Raw genomic sequence first — 19,902 nt, 5'->3', positions numbered from 1 at the left:
ATACAATACTGCAAATGGAAATAAAGTTTTCTTTGACTAAAGTGGTCCTGACTGAAACACAACTACAAATAAATGATAATGTTGCTCTGTAACTGCTGGATGTCTGAATAAGAAAATATTTAAGTTCGCTGTATCAACTAAAAAGGCAATGATATGCTCATTGTCAGGCTTCCTTCCAAATGTGGCACAACGTTAACCTTATTTTCAGACAATTGGCAAAAGTAACTGCAAAATTTATCTGCTTATCAATCCACCACTGTTATGCGAATAATAACCTGCAGAAGATAAAGGCACAACCAAGCGGCAATCTGTGGGGCTGAAAACTGAGGCCAGTGCGGAAGTGCCAAAAACTGCAGTTCCTTGGATGGCCACTTGAGGCTGACAATTTCTATAGATCTCCATGTTAAAATGCTCAACTTTATAGCAGAAATAAATGTGTTTACATGCCATGCAGTGACAACGAGGAACGCTTGCACTGGCCTATGCAATGATGGTATGTTCAGTGCATAACTTGTTTATGCTGCCCCCAAGTGGCCAACAAAATCTATTATTGTAGGTTTAAAGTTTTTATGCTGAAAACAGTTGCCTGCTGTTACTTGATAATATGCTGAGAGGGAACCAAAACACTGAAGTTGTGAATGGAAAACCAAAACAATGACTTGAAAGACTCTCAAGTCCTCGGTGCAAACGAGAAGAACTGCAGAGCAAATAAAACTGAAGTGCAAGTTGTGCAGCTTTTATGGAGCTGTTGCTTTAAAGGAAACCTCAGCATCTTATATGTTTTATTACCGGCTGATGGCCTGTAGTAAAAGGTCAACGTTTATTTGATACTACATGAATTCAGATACGTGTCTAGATTCAATTCATCTTACAAGATGAAGAACATATATTGGTTAACTATATATGAGACATCTACACAGTCAGATCACATACCTGAGCTTTGAGGCGCACTAGTCACAACTGACAAATCAGTCACAAAGTGATACAGTAAGCGTGCTTGTATTTAACATTCCTGCCGCTTGATGGGAATCTAACTCTCACGGGAATCCAGACCCAATCGCAACCCTTGCCCTATGCCATTGATCTTGTTCTTGTCCCCAGCAGCGGCAGCAGGCGCAGCGGCCGGTATGGCCACCTGATTAAAGAACGGTCATATATTTGATCACATATGTAACTGCATCCCTAATGAGCGCTCTGACTGATGTTGTGTTGCGAGCTAGCCCCCACAGCCACCTCTGGCAGTGTACCCAAAGTGCATATTTTGGCGACTGCAGGATGTTCGCATGCCTTTAAAGACTTTGATGAATACATGAGAGCATTAATGGGGTTCATCAATCATAGAGGTGTTGTAATCTCATGGCTGGCAACAAGGCTGTCATCAGAACTGCAGATGAGCGCTTCAGAGAACGCTCCACAGGAGAGCATCTTAAGAAAGCAGTCTATAATTGATTTATTAATAGACTTAACTTTGGGTTTATGCAACATATTAGTTAGATTTGTTTATGAACTGAGCTCAGACACCCCGAGAGTAATACCAGCAGGGGTAAAGGGGCTAAACACCTATCCTACAGAGCAACTCTGTGGTGAGGTGCAATATTTCCAGCTCCTGCCTTAACACCTCAAGGTGCAAATCGTCTATCCAATTAGCTAACATGTTTCTGCATTCCTCTCACTCGCATTGCTTCCCTGTGCCTACCAATGAGTGACACAAGAGACAAATATAAGGAGAGGATGGGGGGGGGCTGTAGTGTTGAATGGGCCATCTTTCCTCACTCCAGCCTAATTTTGAATGTATCACCTGTTAAAGGCCTCATGGAGAAATCTTTTTGTTTTATTTGGTGATGCAGGGCTGGTCTTAAACATCCTGATGTGCTTAACTGAAAAAGTTAGTGCGCCATGGATCCGCACATGTACAATGAACAGCAACAGTAGAGTAGGTGAATAAAATTCAATCAAATCTTCACTGAATTTGTTGTCAAGTGAATTCCACCCTTTGAAATAATGTATTACACCTTCTAGCAATTCATAAATAAATTGTTTAAATAGGCATCTTGCATGTAAAGGTGTTGCAGTTTAGATTTCTGAAATCTGAGGTGCTCTGCTTATTTATTTATTTACACATTCTCGCAGTGTGTTTTATCATCTATTAGTATTTGCTGCTGTCTTGGCACATTCCCCAATGGGGATCATTACTCCTTCAGCTTATCTAACTGTATATTATGCTGTTATCTTGTAAGCTTTAAAGAGGAGTCACAACATTCGCAGCCCACTCTTTCCCTTCTTTTAAATCTTAACAGTAAAACCCACCAATAGATTTTGACAGAAGACTGCAGAAAAAGGTGGACATGGTGTTACTGACATCACACATACATTCATTTTTAAAGAAACATGATTTGACTTAACTGCCCAAACACATCCTGTTGAGTGTTCAGCACCATAATATCTATTTTGTCTAACCTAAAACCTGTTAATCAAAGCAAACAGGCCTCTGAACCAACCCCCTTTTTTTTTTTAAACATACAAAGCTTCAAATGGGGTTTTTGAATAAAGCTTAAGATGCATGTCGTCATATTTGACGTCACCACCCCCTCAAAATACAAAAATTTAAATCCTCAATTAGTAAAGCAAAGAGTTATATCAACTTAAATGTGTCTATTTTTTACTGAATCAATGGTCTTTCATAACTAAGTGTAATTTATGGTGTTGTTTGATTACTACTAGACCATCATGTTAACACAGGAGCATGCGTCCCTTTGTGTGCAGCAAGTGGGAGAGCAAACTGTTTTTTGACCTCACTGCAGTAGAAATGTTCCTAAAACCCTAAATGCCAACAAATGTGGACTGAAGTAGAATATTATATATTATATAATTTGGTTATGTAAAAAAGATGTTGTCAATTTTGGAAATGATTACATCTATCTTTTTGTTTCAATAAATTTGGACTTTTGTACTTTACAACGCTCTGGAGTGAAAATGTTTGGATCACATGCATTGGAAACGATCCTATGCAGTCACCAGTGGAATCTAATTCTACAAACAGTAGGTTATAGTACTAATAAAATCAATGTAGCCTAATGTCTATCTGCAATTGTGCAGATGGTCATCGCCATCCAATTGAGTAGACACGCAAAAAAAAAAAAAAAAAAAAAAAAAAAAATAGAAGTATCGCCTTGCAGTTGTTTTTCTCCGTGAACCACTAAAGTTGCAGTTACAGTTTACATCCATGTCTGTAAAGACTCATATGTAGCCATGACAGTCGACAATGTTTCAAATATGGATGTCTCTGCAAAGTTTAGTTTTGTCAACTAAATCTAAGTATTAGCTATGTCTACAGCCTGGCACCTTTTCTCTACATTTTGCCGAACATCGAGAGCGGTGTCTTGTCTTGAGTCTCCTTAGCAATGCTAGCTGTGGAATCAAAATCCAGAAAGGAAAGATTTTGGAGGAAAACACTGAATTTAAAGACATATTTGTTTACTTTTGCTGTAGGGTACCAAATACTTATAAATACTGCAGAGTAGCCACCCTATGGTAAAACATATTAATGGTATTAGACCTATTAGTAACGTTAATAAGCTAAATCAAACATAATATGGCTGTGTTACCTTTACTATAAGGCTCAAATATATTTTGTGGCTCTAGACAGATTTAACTAATTTTTTTGGACCGAAAATGGCTCCTAAAGGTTGCTGACCCCTGTTCTAAAACATGCATGCTTCACAGATACAACCCGGCAACACAGGCGATCTGTACAATCAGCGCAGTTTTTAAGAGAGACACCCAAGATTAGTGTCACCAATTCAGTACCTGAACAAATGTCTCCCTTTCTGTTCCTGATTTATAGCAATGAGTAATGGCTAGAACAAGTGTTTTTGCAGAACATTATGATGTCACAGTGAAGCTGACCTTTGACCTTTTGGATATAAAATGTCATCACTGCATCATGTTATCAGACATGTATGTGAAATTCTGTCTTAAGTTAACATGTGAGGTCACAGTGACTTTGATCACAAAAAACTAATTAGTTCATTGTTGAGTCCAAGTGGACGTTTGTGCGAAATTTGAAGAAATTCCCTCAAGTGCGTTCCTGAGAGTGGGACGGATGAACAGCCTGAAAACCTTACTGCCTCTGGCCATGGCTGTCATCATTGGAAAGGCATTCAAAAAAATATATACCCTGCATAATAATAATGTGATTTCGAATTCCAATGTCAACATTATGAAGCGTCAAAGCTCCGAACTATTAAGTACAGCCCTGGCCCTGCTGTCCTTCAAATGGCAGAATACATTTAAAAATCACCACCAAACCACACATCTGAAAAGAAGTAAAAAAAAATAATAAAAAAAAAATTAAATTAAATTCTTGTGGAAAATAATGTATTGATTTGTAATTGCAGACACTATCAACTCCTCTTTATGCCAAAGGCAACTATCAGAGAAAACACTTTTTGCATGTACCACTTAACATAACAAAAACACACAACTGATATTGTGATTGTTTCACTGACAGCCTCATCTCTTCCTGCTCAGCTCGGTCAATGTGTGTGCTCAGCTTTGATGACACCACTCCTCCAAAGTCACTGGGGCTTTCCAGCCAAGACAGCTGTGATCTAATATGAGTGACACGCAGAGTATTCAGAGTAGTATTATCTCCAGGTGTATTCTGAGATGTTCTTTGATGTGAGGCAGCCTCCATTCTCTCCTCTGATCACAGCCATCTCAAGACAGATTAGTCGGCATCCATCACAAAGAGCATACAGAGGGAGCCTATGAGCTACAGCAGTGAAGGCAGAGCTGCAGAATAAGCTTCTTTACCATTCAGAGGTGCGATGTGGAATCATCTGTTCTATTAAGAGCGAATAAAGCAGCGCTACGGCTATTGTTTTATGATTCGGGAGACATCTAAATAGAAAGGAGGTTATTCTGTGATCACATCAGCTCGCTCAGTCGTGATGCAAACATCTTGTCAGCTAAAGACACAACTCCACCATCACCATAGAATCAATGGGATGGACTTGCAATAACCCAAAATACATGCTTGAGGAAAAAAAGGGAGGAAAAAGCATGAGATGGTTTGATGAGAGGATGGAGTAGGGGTAAAAAAAAAAAAAAAGAAAAAAAAAAGAAAAAGAAATTATCACATGCATATGGAGCCAAATCGTTAAGATCAACATGTTAGCTCATGCTTACATTTTCAGTAATACCTACAAATATGCTCAATCCAACATAGAGTAATTGGCTGCATTTTTGGTGTTTGCAGAGCGTATACACAAGTGTACAAAATGTGAAATAGTCGGACTAGCTCATTGAGGTTCTGGGCACAACTAAAGCACTGTGATAGGCACTTCAATAAATCCAACTTTGACAAGTCAACAGAGGTGAAATCATCGGAGGCAAATGAAAAATTCACACTCAGTAAAAATGCAGGATAGCTCCTGCATTGATTTCTTTTTCTCTCACATGATGAGTTTGGCAGCCGTACAATCATTAAGGCAGTTTAGTTTATCATTTGATAAACAAACTCCTTAAAGGTCTGGGAGAAATTATATTTGCAAAAACATTTCAGCGGCAGGTTTATGTCATGGGGGTTGCAGCTGCGTCTGCGTGCTTTCGTCAGAAGTCGTGCCAATGTGACATACAGTGTGATGTGCTCGTCACGTGGAGATGCACTGGAGTGGCGTCCTCCGTTCCTCCAGCAGAGATTACAGTTGGGCCTCTGTAATGGCTCTGAGCAGGAGGAGGATGACATGGCTTTTTGCATGCATGGGAAACATGTGTGGGTGAGAAAGCATGGCACTAACATTACACAAAGTGGTTACTTACAGGTAGTAAGTGTAGGAGTGATAGGTTCTTCTGCCGAGTGGGGTGGTGGTAGGATTTAAGCAGTGGAGGAGGGGAGGGATGGAATGAAAAGGAAAGAAAAAGTAAAAATATATTAATGTTTGAAAAAAGAGTAGAAATGAACAAAATCAGATATGGTGGCATACGTGGAGGTAAACTAGTGATCATGAGGGCAAAGGTGATCGCTTGGAGTCATGTCATGCTTTGCAAAGGGGGAAGGGGGGGGGGCTCAGTACAGTACTGTAGAAACTCTCTAATTATATAGATATTTATATGGTCGGTGGCTTCAACGGCAAAGCAGAGGCAACCGCGCTGTCACTAAAACCCCCCTTTGATGAACACATAATTTTATACACCTATAAAAATTACCATATCTGACCTCCAAGGTTGGAACGTAATGAGTGCTTTGAATGTCTAAACACAACTCAGATTCCCTGTTGGCAATAGTAAATTACACAGAATTCAACCAATGAAGTCATCTCCATCTCTGGTTTGATTAAGGCTAATTGAAAACAATTCCATTACTGAGTGCTGATTTTCACATCCACTGATCGCTGTGCTACACAGACAGGGCCTGCTGTAGAAAATGAAAAATCTTATATTACTGTGAAAAATAAACATGGAACACAGTGATTATATTAGTACACAACTACGCCTCCCCACTCAGCTTCATCTACTGTACTGAACTTTACTCTTTAATTTAATATGAGATATCTAACATTAAAGGAACAGTATATCTGCAAATTATAAATATATATTTTCCCTCTCACCTGTAGTGCTATTTATCAATCTAGATAGTTTTGGCGTGAGTTGCAGTATGTTAAAGATATCGGCTGTAGAGATGTCTGCCTTCTCTCCAATATAATGGAACTAGATGGCACTCGGTTTGTGGTGCTCAAAGCGCCTTTTTTTTTTTTTTTCAAAAAGTCAACGGCAATGTCTCTTTCCAGAAATCATGAACCAGTTACCCAAGATAATCCACAGACTCCACCCCCAACCATATCACCAAGCAGAAGGAAGCGTTCATCTACTCATGGACAAGAGGCTCGTGCTCATGACGGCATGAGATGTAAACATTAATGGCGTCCTCCTCCGCTGAGCTGTGACATTAGCTCGCTCAGTGGTGCTAGGTGAGCTAGCAGTAGATACACATTTCCTTCTGCTTGGTGATACAGTTGGTGGGTGTAGTTTGGTTTGTAGTAACTAGGGATCTCATTTATAGAACGGTGCGTAGGGTTCATACTACAAATGTACGTATGGACAAAAGCCAAACATGGCGTGCAACAAAAAATATCAGACAATATCTACAATCAGGCTTCCACCACCTTGTCCCTAACTTGGCTTTGTCTCCTGAGCCTTCTGCTCCACTGTGTCGCAGGTTCCCTCGAATTGTGGCTACGCCTGGATCATGGGTCGCGGTTACACTGCCATTGCTGCCTGATGCCAACTACTACTTCCATTATTATTGCCATACTTCTACTATTATCATACACATATGATTATTATTGTTAAATACATATACTATCATATACTAATATTTACGTATAACACATATGCTACCAAAATTTTGAGTTTTTCCTTATCCGCTGTGAGGGTCCAAGGACAGAGGGATGGCATGTGCTGCAAAGCCCTCTGAGGCAAACTGTGATTTGTGATACTGGGCTTTATAAATAAAATTGAATTGAATTGAACCATCTGAATTGCCAGTTTACCAGTTCCAAAGTATGTGTAAGCATGGGTCAAAATTTCTCCCATCAAGGCTATTTTTCTAGATCACAACTTTTCCGTGGGAGGTGGTGTATGCCTCTTGCAGGCCTCGTTTTTGTGCGCACACAACGTTTAGAAATGAGACCCCTGGTCATGATATCTGGACAGAGACATTGTGAAGTTTATCAATGGTATTTTTTTGGTGCTTTCAACACACAACCTGCATGGCATCTAGTTCCATTATATTAGAAAGAAGGCAGCTCTATGGGTGACACTTGGCACTGCACACCAAAACAATCTAGATGGATAAGCAGCACTACAGGTAAGAAGAGAAATATGTATTTTTGATTTTGGGGTGTACTGACCCTCTCAGGGAGAATGTACGATGAAGTACAGCTAAGATATTTTAAGTTTTACTGGGGAGTGTATTCTTTTTACAATCACGCTATTAAAGGAAAACAACTTGTGTCCGCCAAAGAAATCTCTGACATTGTGTTATTTCAAGCCTCGCTGTGGACAAAAGGGGGTTGATATTTGTTGAGCTTTAGCTCCCCTGATAGCTGGGATATGTACAGAAGACCTCTCTCCAGTATGGGGTCCGGGGCTAATGTAAACTTAGCCTTCAGCTATGTGGCCATCCTCTTTCCTTTTGAGCCTTTCATCATATTTTCTTTCTTATCTCCTCCCCGCCTCTCTCCATACCACAGGCCTCAAAAACATTTTTTTCCTATTCCCATTCCAATGTCACTGAAGCGCTGCGCATTTGTTTGAGGGTACCGTGGAAACGGATTAATTTTTCATGGCACACTGTATCTCATGGCTGTAAACAGCCTTAATGGGGCGTATCAACATAATCAAATTAATTATTTACAACAACGCTGACAATACCACCGTTTGAGGGAGAAATATACAAAATGATGAAACAGAAACTACTTATTTGTGAGCACTTCGGCAAGTGAGTTCAACCTCTTCCACAAATCTCAAGTAGTATTTCAACGAGTAAGAAAAAAAAGCTTACCTTTTCTTCATGAGGAGTACCACTCCTAAGAAGATGATGACGAAGAGGAGGATGCCGGCGATGACCCCGGCAATCTTCACTGTGTGGTCCGTTTGCTTCTCTGGCTCCACTGCGTCAGGTTTGTGAGTGGCTGCTCCTGAAAGACAACACAATGCATGGAGATCAAACAAAGAAAGAGCAATTAATCTGGCAGTGTGAAACAAATCTAATGACTGTTTGCTATTGTTCTACATGAACCACAGCAGAGTGCACATCCATACTTTTAGTATTTCCTTTCATTGATTTGACTGTGTGGAGGACTGAGGGTTGATTAATCAATACGCTGATATTCTGTGGCATTCTGCGGACCGTAAATATCAATACACATTTATTGGCTCAGAGTAATGTTTGTGCTGAAAGTAAGTGACTCCCTATTGTCCTGGAGACTCCACCTTTAGCTCCGTCCTTAGTGGACATCAGCGCTCTGTGTATCAAGCTGCATGGGGAGAGATAAGTGCGCACCATCTTTACCCTTGGTTAATCATGTTTGGGGCAAATGGTTGCTGGGCTGTAAAAAATGTAGGATGCAGGGCGGGAAAGATAATACCCAAGAAGATAAAAAAGCCTGAAAGAACCAAAACATTAAATATCAGCTCAGAGAGGAGATAGCCAACAACGAGAGACACAAAGAGAGGCGGGGGGGGGGGTGCATCTTGTTTTAACAGCATCTGCTCCCTGGGAAGTGATAAGAAGCACTCTGAGGAAAGCAACACTCCTGGAATGACAACTGTCCACCTGAACAACACCATTACTCCTTGTCACCAGGGGTAAATTTAGAATGATAAATTGTTATGTCAGGCCAATCTGTTAGAGCGGGCTTCCTACTCTCTTCTGCGTTGCCATTTTCCCTCCCTATCAAAAAGGTAAATATCTATCCTGCGCTGCTTGTGACATATTGTTCTTGCTCCAGTGTGTTGTTATCAACAGCCAGGCATTTATTTAGATATAACTTTTTAAAGCGGAGCTGTGGAGGATTTCAAGACTGGTGACATATTAACAATCACGTCTGGATGGGTGGTGCAGATTTTGTCCCAATATAATGTTACAGGCTAATCTTACAGAAATGCTGTCAGTGACAAATCCCCATTTGAGCAGTGAGTGCTTTATGATCGCTGCTACAAGTCCATATTCCTCCATTCTAGCCTGAGAGAATCTGAGATTCACACACACAACTGGTAGGAACTGAGCAGAATTTTAATAGTTAGACGCAACACTTTTGAAAACTTGCCAGATCTTTACGATGAGCACCTCAGCCTCCTTTTGTGTGTTTACAGTTGTCTCGAATTCAGCAAGCAACACCTACCAACACTTAATCTCCCCCCAAAATAATGAGAAATATTCATGAAAGGGGATTAACTCCTGTCAAAAATCTCCAACACTCACACATCTAATGACGATTGCACCTCAAACAGGTCTTTCATGTCCAGTAATGCTGAGAAGATGAAGGTAAGAGACAATGTCCGCAAGTCTTTGATTTAATCACACTGACTCTATGCAAATAGCAGGACAATAAACAAAACCACACACGTGCAATATGCCACTTGTTTGTTTTCCTGTTGAGTGAAATCATCAGCATTGCATCAGTACATTAAACCCCTGGTAGGTAAAAAGTTGCGGTCAGAGAATGAGCAGAGAGCTACAAGTCTGACCTGTTAGTTGGTTGTCACCGGCCGCTGGGGCGATGCGGATGTAGGGGGTTGTGAGCTGAGTCACGAGTATGGCGGCTGAGTAGAGTCAGTGGATCCAGGATTGCATGCAGTCGAGAGAGACAGAGAGAGAGACAGGCCACACTGAAGCTGAAAACAGCCACATCAACAGTTCCCATCATCATGCAACACCGCAGCAGAGAAAGACACCCAGTACAGTATTAGAGAGCATTTCACAGTTTGTTTTGCAAAGTTAGCAACAGCAATCATTTCACACAAGTTCATATCTTTGCGAGCCAAACATTTAAATGTGTCCCTTCAGGTGAGAAATTGCTTATATGATCCCTCTACTTCTAATACGCGCTGTTTTACTTCAGCCCATTGAGCTATGTAGATGGAGATATCTGAAACTCCACATGGAATCCATAGTGGTGCTACAAAATATACAAGATTGTCGGGGCATGTGACAGGACCTCCCATGGCCCAGAGCGGAGTGTGACTAAGGCTCCCTCCGGCCTTATCAATTCTGCTCCCAGATCAATGGTGCTTAGACTTCATCACCTTTAATGTGGGGAGCAGGACGTACGGGCAGCATAGCTAAGTACCTACAGACCTCAATGGGCACACAGGCTGCCTCCAACTCATGGAAAAACACATGTTCTTGATCAATGTATTGATGTGAGGAGCATATCGCACATTTTTGTCTTTTTAAAACACAAAGGGAAACACATTAAATCTAACTTAAAGAGAATCTGTTCTGCTCATTTTTAGGTTCATACTTGTTCTAGTTCACATCATAAAAAACACTTTATCTTTCTCATACTGTCTGTGCTGGAAAACCTGTATTTAGCTCTTGTCCCTTAAGCCCTCCACCTAATAAGGCCTAGTCAACTCTGATTGGTCAGCAGCCTCTCTGTAACATCATTAAGGCCAAAGAACAACTGTAACAGTGAATAGTGGCGCTTTCTACAGTGAAAAATCACCAATTAAAGCTTCTAAACACAACAAGACATGCTCCATGAAGAATATAATCAGAAGAAATTAACAACTTCTGCACACAAGAGTACATGTTTCCCTGACGTTAGCATGTAGCTACATGTAGCAGTGTATCTGCAGCAGAGGAATGACTGTGTAAAGCGATACTTCCCAATGTTACAAATCACCAATTAAAGCTTCTAAACATAACAAGACATGCTCCATGAAGAATATAATCAAAAATGGGGGAGAAATTAACAACATCTGCACACAAGAGTACATGTTTCCCTGACGTTAGCATGTAGCTACATGGAGCAGTGTATCTGCAGCAGAGGAATGACTGTGTAAAGCGATACTTCCCAATGTTACAAATCACCAATTAAAGCTTCTAAACACAACAAGACATGCTCCATGAAGAATATAATCAAAAATGGGGGAGAAATTAACAACATCTGCACACAAGAGTACATGTTTCCCTGACGTTAGCATGTTGCTACATGTAGCAGTGTACTTGCAGCGGAGGAATGACTATGTAAAGCGGCCTTCTCGTGTTAAAAATCACCAATAAAAGCTTCTAAACAGAACAGGACATGATCCAGGAGGAATATGATCCAACATGAGGGAGAATTTAACAACATCTGCAAAAAAGAGTACATGTTTCCCTGACGATAGTATGTAACTACATGTAGCAGTGTATTTTCAGTGGAGGAATGACTGTAAAGAGGCACTTTCTTGCATTAAAAATGACCAACAAAAGCTTCTAAACCATAACAACATCAGCAACCAAGATTGCATTTCCCTGACCTTAGCATGTAGCTTCATGTAGCAGTGTAAGCTACGTAATGTAAACACTGACAGTAGCGTGCCTTGAGCACCAAGTCTAAGGTTTTTGCTCATAGGGATTGCTTTTACATACATTTACCTCATTATTTGAGACTCTGGCCATGTTTAATATGAGCATCCACCATTGTAACATTATATTTATGACAGAATATAATAAAAAGCATAACAGATCCTCTTTAATGACAAGTAAATGTGTCAAGATGTGTGTTTGTATCACCTTCATGTTAATTTTGTTAGCCGCAAGTGATGCAAACATCCTCATTCACACAGTCTGATCCGTTCTTACCTTTGGTGGCTACTCGGACACAGTCGATTTTGGTCTCCTGTACAAAAAGATAAATTAAAGCGGGAAAAAGGAAGGAAGAAAATAAGAGAATCAGAGTTTAATATGACACGCATGCACAGACATGAGACACACACTTGCAGTGGCAACAACACCTATCTAAGAACCCATGGTTACAACAAAACAGCCTGGCCAGTTCCACGCTGTCCCCTATCATCTGTTGAGCTCAATGACTGTGACACAAAACGCAGTTAGGCGAGAGGGCCTACAGCACAGATTAGTGGTGCTGAGCTGCTGATTTGTCAGCCAACAGCGATCTGTCGGCAGCCTGCGGCTCAAGGTGGTCAGCCACTGTGGAGAAACCAGAGCCCTGTGACAAGCGACACCAACCCAGCGTGCAGGGCTCCAAAATGACACGTCAGGGAGCCTTTCTGAATATGTAATGGAGTTTGAGCTCTGACAACAGCCTTCAACAACAGACACACACACACACAGACAAAGAAAAAACCCCTGCTCTCGCTGCTGGCAGAGAAGTTTGTTGTCAACAATGGTCTGGTGAACAGGAAAAAGGACACAGACAGGAACGAGGAGGCAATGAGTAATACAACACAAAAGACATGAGAGCTGTGTCCCTGTGTTTGACCCAGCCAAGCTGTCCAATGAGCAATGAGCACACATGGGAGAGACAGCATTTAGAGGCCATGCGAGGCATAATGAAGAGACGAAGGGAATAAAAAAAACATCAATGTTCATGTGATCCTGGGTGCATGTGTATTCACATTACTCCAGCTTTTAAGCTGTCAGATGGTTCTTTTGTTAAAGGCAACATAACAAGAAGTAATATTGGATTTTTTTTTAATAGACGGCTAAAAAACTCTAGGTATGGATGGCGCTCACCTTCTCTGAGTGCCAATTTAGTTTAAGAAGCCCAAACAAATCACTCCAACATTATTAGACATTAATTAAAGCTGGCAGAACTATCCATTCAAAGTGATGGCTTAATGAAAGAGAGTGCATTTGGCCACTGCAAATCAAAACACTGAATAGTGTCAGAAATGTCCATCACAGAGGCCGAGCTTTATACTGCATCAACCAGGGACGCTTTCATTTTGTTTGTGCAAGGAAGAGCCCTATCAGCCAATTCATACCACTCACCAATTCGACCTGGGAAGTTTCAGACCATCAGTGCTTTGCTCTCAAGAGCAAACTCGCTAATTGGATTCAGCCCTCCTGCACATGTTATTTCTATTGCCTCCTTAAAGACGTGCTGGTGTTTCTCAAGGAGGCTGTTTATGGCGATTCTAATTCAGGACCACAATCGGTGGGGCCCTTGAAGTCGCCATCGAGCTGCCTGCCACGGCTCCGCGGAGGGAGGGCCCTGCCAAGTGCCACTTGATGACAGAGGCTGTGACCTGCGCGATCGGTAACCCCGTTGTTGTTTCCTGCCTCCCACACTTAACTCGCTCTGGGACAACTGCCTCTCTTAAATGCCGTTGATTAAAGGCTCGTCTGGCATTTGGCGTAAAGCTCCATAGGAAAAGGCAGGAGACCAGGGCCACAGTAATGGAGGGAGAGCGCATGTCACCGCACAGAGCTCTGCATTCCGCGCTTGACCCCGCTTGTAGCTTATTAAGAGTGTAGACAGTGCTGCTGGTGCACCCCACCAGAGTACTGACACATCTATCAGAGGCCAGATGCAATTGTGCTGCTGCGTGCATGTGTCTGCCTGTGTGAGCAGTTACTGTGTAGAGTCAGGGACTTCTAACTCAGCCACTTCAGTCCCTTTCAGTCTCCCAGTCAATCAATCTGTCAGTCAGCCTGTCATTCTCATTAAACCCACCATAATATTTAGCACTGTTTCATGTACATTTTAAAGGGGATATGCATGTGATTTAATAAGAAAAGCCAGGTTTGTCTAGTGTTACACTAAGTCCTTTATAAAAAACTAGAAATAAAAAAGTCCTCCTCTCACAACCAATATTCAGTTTTATGTATTTTTTTCAGCGCTTAATTAAGTATACAAATTAGACGTTCCCTCTACTCTGCTAATCTAATTGTCTAGTTGCTGAGGTACTGTATATACTTATTAGCACAGCACTGTAAGACATGCTGTCAAACAATAAACTGTCAACCTGGCACGCAACACACAACATGTAATCTAGAGGAAGTGTTATTTTCTGCCTCTCTTTGTGTTTATATAACCAGTGGTGGAGGAATCACAGATCCTCTATTAAAGTAAAAGTTCTAACACCACAATGTAGAGAGTATGAGATTCTTATGCATTTAATGTGTTGCACGTATATCTTGATCTAAATAGGCTGTTCTCATTCACTGTTTGTACTTTTATCTACAAAAAGGAATATACTATAATTCAACTACAACCCACGTAATTGTGTATAACGAGACAGTGATCACGTGACCCACATGCTGCAGGCTGTCGTATGACCAAAGAGACGGGGCTTGTGTCCCAAAAGTCAATGTTGAGTTATTTTAAGTTACGCACATACCTAACGTCACATCAGGTCATGTCAGGTCATGACGCCCAACCATGTTTCTTTTCCTAAACATAACCCACCTAGTAGGGTTGCTAATTTGTATGATGTTATGGTGCTAATTCTTAAGATATCAACAAGGATAATATTTATAATAATAATAATTTATAATAATTTCATTGACAAAAACTATGACAACATTTTTTCGTCAACAACCTTTTTTCCATGAAGAAAACCAGATGATGTCGAGCTAAAAATAGATCTTGATAATAAAAAATAAGACTAAGTCTATGTTTCATTTTTGTTGACAAGACGAGACGTGACAAAAATGTTAGTGGTCAACTATCAGACATCAAAAGCCAAGAATAGCCGTGCTTGTTCTTATCTTCAAATGCGGCAAAGCGACAGGCTGGTAAACTCCAGTAAATAGTCTGCACCAGGATGTTTCACTAGCCAGCAAAAACACTCACACCGGAGAAGCATCAGTCGTTGTGAACTGGCTCGTGCATAGACATATATACATAGATGCCGCATTGACTGCCGCTCCCTATCAGAGCCGACGTCCTCGCCGGCCGCCATCTTGGATGGGTCTCGCTTCGCCCCCACAGTGCATTCACTTCTATTGAGGAAGGAGCTGTATGCACAAGTAAAATAGAATAACTCACTGAATTTTTAACTGATTTTCACGCGGTTTGGTTTGTTACAAACGGCACACATGTAGTTATGATACAGGATGCTTTCGTACATTAAAAATACGGGATTTCATGCTTTAATACTTTCTGCAGATAGCAACAGCATATTATTTAGGTCACAACACAGTTATTTTTTTCACCTCAACCCCAGAGTGGTATATATATATATATATATATATATATATATATATATATATATATATATATATATATATATATTTAGAAAGAATTCAGGCTTTAATTAAGTTATTTTTTTGCTTCTCAACAGTGAGACAGTTTACAATGACCCTGGGTACAAATCCTAGCTGTGTCAGATTAGTTATGTGAAGTGTCAAAGTTTCTGACACCATAAATATAGAGATGTTGAGCGTTACAAATGATGATCAGTAAGTGTGTGCTCATAAATCACCCCTTAAACCTGTCAAACACTGCTGGAGAAATGACAGTTTGTAAGTTTGCAGAAATTATTTATAGTTACAGAAAGAAAGAAAGAAAAGAAAGAAAGAAATTTTCATACAAGTAATTTTTGATACATAAATTAGCCTCACTAGACTAATTTAAAGATGAAAAAAAAAAACAAATAGAAAACATGATGATTAAAAGTTGAGTAAAATGTAAATTTTCGTCAACTAAAACTAAATAGCTGTCAAAATTAACACTGCTTAAGGAAAGTATCTCAAAATGACTGGCCAGATTTTTCAAAATGTCTCATTTGGAAACCATGTAGATTTAGTTTTTTTAGAACTTTAACTGACATTACATGAATAGAATATAAACTGGATAAACACCCACCCCATTGGCTGTGCTGACAGCCTGGTAGTAGATGCTGTAGCTTTTCTGAGGCAGCAGAGGAGCGTTCCAGTAGCCGTTGTAGGTCTTGTTGTCCCCCACAGTGAAGGGCTGGGGTGAGTGAATGCCACCGGCGGGGAACTGCGCTGTGAAGTAGTACTGGGAGTTCAGGAGCGTGGCATTCTGGAAGTGAATGGGAACTGGGTAGCAGCGCAGGATTTCTGCTGTGCCTCGTGCTCTGCGTGGACGTTCCTCCTCCACCACCACCTGGTACGCACTGCAAACACAGGACACAAACAGAATTTACAGACTCCAACTGGCCAACCAGGCGCTTGCAGAACACTGCTGGCAATGCAGTCATATTTTTTTTATTTTGCCTGTTAGCCTTGAAAAGTGTAAAAAATGGCCTCTTTATGAATGGCACAGAAATGCATGTTGCAAAGCTCCAAATCTCAGGGTACACCAAGAAATAATCTTTATTTATATGTGAAACAGAAGACATTTTTGGAGAGATAATCCATGCCTCATCCAGTCATTTCAGATTTGCTCATTAAAAGTTTTAAATCTAAGTACTACAATAAAGTGCATGATCATTTAAATGCACTTATCTCAGAATATGTTACAAATATAAGACAAAGACTGTGTGTAGACATTAAGCTCCTTGGCAGAGTTATCTTTTCAACACATCTTTGTGACTAAAGCCAACTGAAGCTGAGATTAGCTTTTATTGTCTGTAAATGCACAACATTTTGAGACCTTTCTGTGACTTATTTTGATGTTTACAAGTTAGAAAACAAGCTGCTAGCTTAAAGCTACAATTGATTAGGTGCTATACATGAGGTCATGCAGTAACAGTAAGAGTAAGTGCGTTAAACTTTAACCAATAATATCACAAGACAAAAAGAAGTTGTGCTTTTTCTAAGTTAAAAAAAAGCATTTAAAAGTAGAGTAGAAGAAAAGTAGTTAATGAAAAGTACTGACATGAAATTGCAATACATTGCATGCCATAAAAAACTTTTCTCAAAGGAGCTGTACAGACCCTTTTAGGGCCGACGTCATGATGACGTCAATTTATTAGCTGGAGGCAAAACATGATTCACCACCACAGGGCTATAGGCTACACAGGAGTCTTAAAATGCCAAAATAGAAGGCTCAAAACTTACATTTTATCGCATATGATGAAAAAAAAAAAAAAGAAGACAACTATGGTTAAATGTGATAAGATGAAAAGACTGGAAGGAGGTGATCATCAAAAATGCTCATATGTGCAGCGCACACATCATATCAGGTTAGGGAAAAGGTATTTACTGTTGTAAGGATGAATAACGTTATGTGTACTAAGGGTTATCATGTCCATCATGTCAGAAATTGGGGAGGTATTACGCGGAATCCTAGATTTCTCCATAACGCTAACCTTTTAGCGCATTAGCTAATGTTAGCTTCAATAGCATAACAAAACAGAGGAAACCGTTTAAATGTCCGTATTTGTAAGGCAGGCATAGTACTAAACCACAAAGCTGGCCTTCCCACCCTCAGCAATCCTTCATACAAGTAACAGTCGCGGTCCTGCAGAGTGAGTGATCTGACATGGTGCGTGCGTAAATTCAGTCTGACGCTCTACACTAAAACAAGAGCCCTGTTGGTTAAAGAATGGTCAAACGTTATATTTCTCCATGAATTAACGAACAGTGAAGTTAATGAGACATTCACTCCGCTCGGCGCTCTGCTGCTCCGTCTGGGCTAGACTGTTCTCTGTCACTCTGAGAGTGCGGTGCTCTGAATAACGGTACATTCAGACAGCACTTGGAATGTCCCAACGGTCCAGTTTGTACCAGAGTACGCTGCAGCACTGGGATCGAGTATTTCTTAATGCACCACTTGCATCATCTTCGTCCATTGTCTAAAACAAGCCAACAGAACTTGCTAGCTAGTGCTAGCTAATGTCCCTGGAGAACTGTTTGGCCTCCAGCTAAGCCCCGCCCACCAAAAACATTGTACTGTTTACTAAGAGTAAAAGAGTCTATATGATATTCAGAGAGTATGATACAGAAGTTGTCTGCACACAGCTCTCAACATGGAGGTGACGAAGCCGGCAGCTGACAACTAACAGTGCTAACAGAGCGAACAGTGCTAATAAACGGCAAGACTGGGGGTTAACGTTATGCTTCTGCATGGCCGCCGTTCTGTATCAGGGTAACAGGTGTATGAGTGCAGCGCATAATGGTGGCAATTTGCTTGTCAGTGGGATAGACAGGGTAGTACAACTTCATTCTCTGCTCAGGGTGCCATTATTCCACTATATCTTTACAAAGCAAATAGTTTTGTGTTTGCTAAAAAAGCTCTTCATCATATAGAGCTCCTTCAAATGACCAAATTATAACTGCATAATAAATTCATTTGTGTATCTGAGTGAACAGGATAGACTCAGAAATACAGTGCAGGATAAATAAGCAGTGAAACAGGACAGGGCCTATTTGCATTTTCATTATTTAACAACTGAAAAGGTTAACGGCTCTTTCCATTTCCTCTCCATCTGAGCCTTGTGTTTAGCTAGATCAAAACTGCAGCCCTCTGCGCTTCTGACAGAGATGACATTGTCTCTGAGCCGGCCACTTAGCTTGAGGGGGAAACTGACTGTCTTATAGACTTTCATGTTAGTATGCATCTCGCATCCACCTGTTAAATCTATTGAGTCACTGAGTGACAAAGAGTCTGTTTACAGCTGCCACGGAGAATAACCAGTCATGATTGGGGACTAGTGTTCCATTTCCAAAAAGAGCCATGCAAACAACAAGTTGTTATTACAGGAGACGGAGCAAAGTTACACTACCCAATAAATGAATACAAGACAAAAATGTATGAATGAATGAATACTATGATGTGCTTTGGAAAGCAGATTTCTGATTTTAGCACATTTCTTTTTCATAATTGGATGAAATTACAGAATGAATATTGAATGAATGATTTGCACAATGATGAACGGATGTTTTCAAAGCTACCCTGTCTAGAGTTTTTGACCATTAGTAGCAATTTTTGAAGAGTAGGTGCTTGTTTTGTTTGTATCATGCACACACACATAAGGACACACATGCAAGCGTGATCGCACTCATGAGGAAGCAAATGCATTTTGAAATTGTTTGTTAGACCTCAAGGATACACAAAAGCCCCGGAGACACCTGGTATTAACATGTGATCTGTATCTTGAAACATTATCTGGATAATGACATCCGATCCATGCATGCACACCTGGTATTACTATGCTTTCTCATCTTGATTCTGCCTGCACTGTGATCAGATCTCAATATGCAAATTCAATAAGCGGAGCTGGAGTCCAAGGTCAAGGGACATTCATTTTTAAATCCCTCTTTGCAAGGAAAAACTTAGCTTCTGCTAACACATGTAGCCAGGAACCCTCTTGCTGTGAGGTGAAAATGCTAACCACTGTAGCACCGTGTCACCAGACGGTTCCTGGTTCCTGGTTCAAACCTGGTGACTCTAAATTGTCCGTAGGTGTGAATGTGAGTGTGAATGGTTGTCTGTCTCTATGTGTCAGCCCTGTGATAATCTGGCGACCTGT

The 19,902-nt window shown here is 40.6% G+C and overlaps 1 protein-coding gene across 7 annotated transcripts in view; it reads right to left on the bottom strand.

Annotated features, from left to right (window-relative positions):
* LOC117271944 (receptor-type tyrosine-protein phosphatase mu) overlaps positions 1-19,902 on the bottom strand; it is a 231,636-nt gene that overhangs the window by 70,534 nt on the left and 141,200 nt on the right. For 4 of the 7 annotated variants that reach the window (XM_033650517.2, XM_078173094.1, XM_078173092.1 and 1 more), the window contains exons 12-16: positions 16,329-16,602; positions 12,356-12,392; positions 10,255-10,329; positions 8,567-8,702; positions 5,824-5,853 (exon numbers count right to left, since the gene is read on the bottom strand). In XM_033650517.2, the coding sequence (XP_033506408.1) occupies positions 5,824-5,853; positions 8,567-8,702; positions 10,255-10,329; positions 12,356-12,392; positions 16,329-16,602 (552 nt within the window). The remainder of the gene's footprint in view (positions 1-5,823; positions 5,854-8,566; positions 8,703-10,254; positions 10,330-12,355; positions 12,393-16,328; positions 16,603-19,902) is intronic. The other 3 variants (XM_033650521.2, XM_033650523.2, XM_078173093.1) reach the window with 2 other exon arrangements.

Source organism: Epinephelus lanceolatus, chromosome 12 (genome assembly GCF_041903045.1).
Source record: "Epinephelus lanceolatus isolate andai-2023 chromosome 12, ASM4190304v1, whole genome shotgun sequence".
NCBI classification, from domain to species: domain Eukaryota; kingdom Metazoa; phylum Chordata; class Actinopteri; order Perciformes; family Serranidae; genus Epinephelus; species Epinephelus lanceolatus.
Note: the sequence above shows the minus strand (reverse complement) of the source record. Positions and strands in the feature narration are given on the sequence as shown.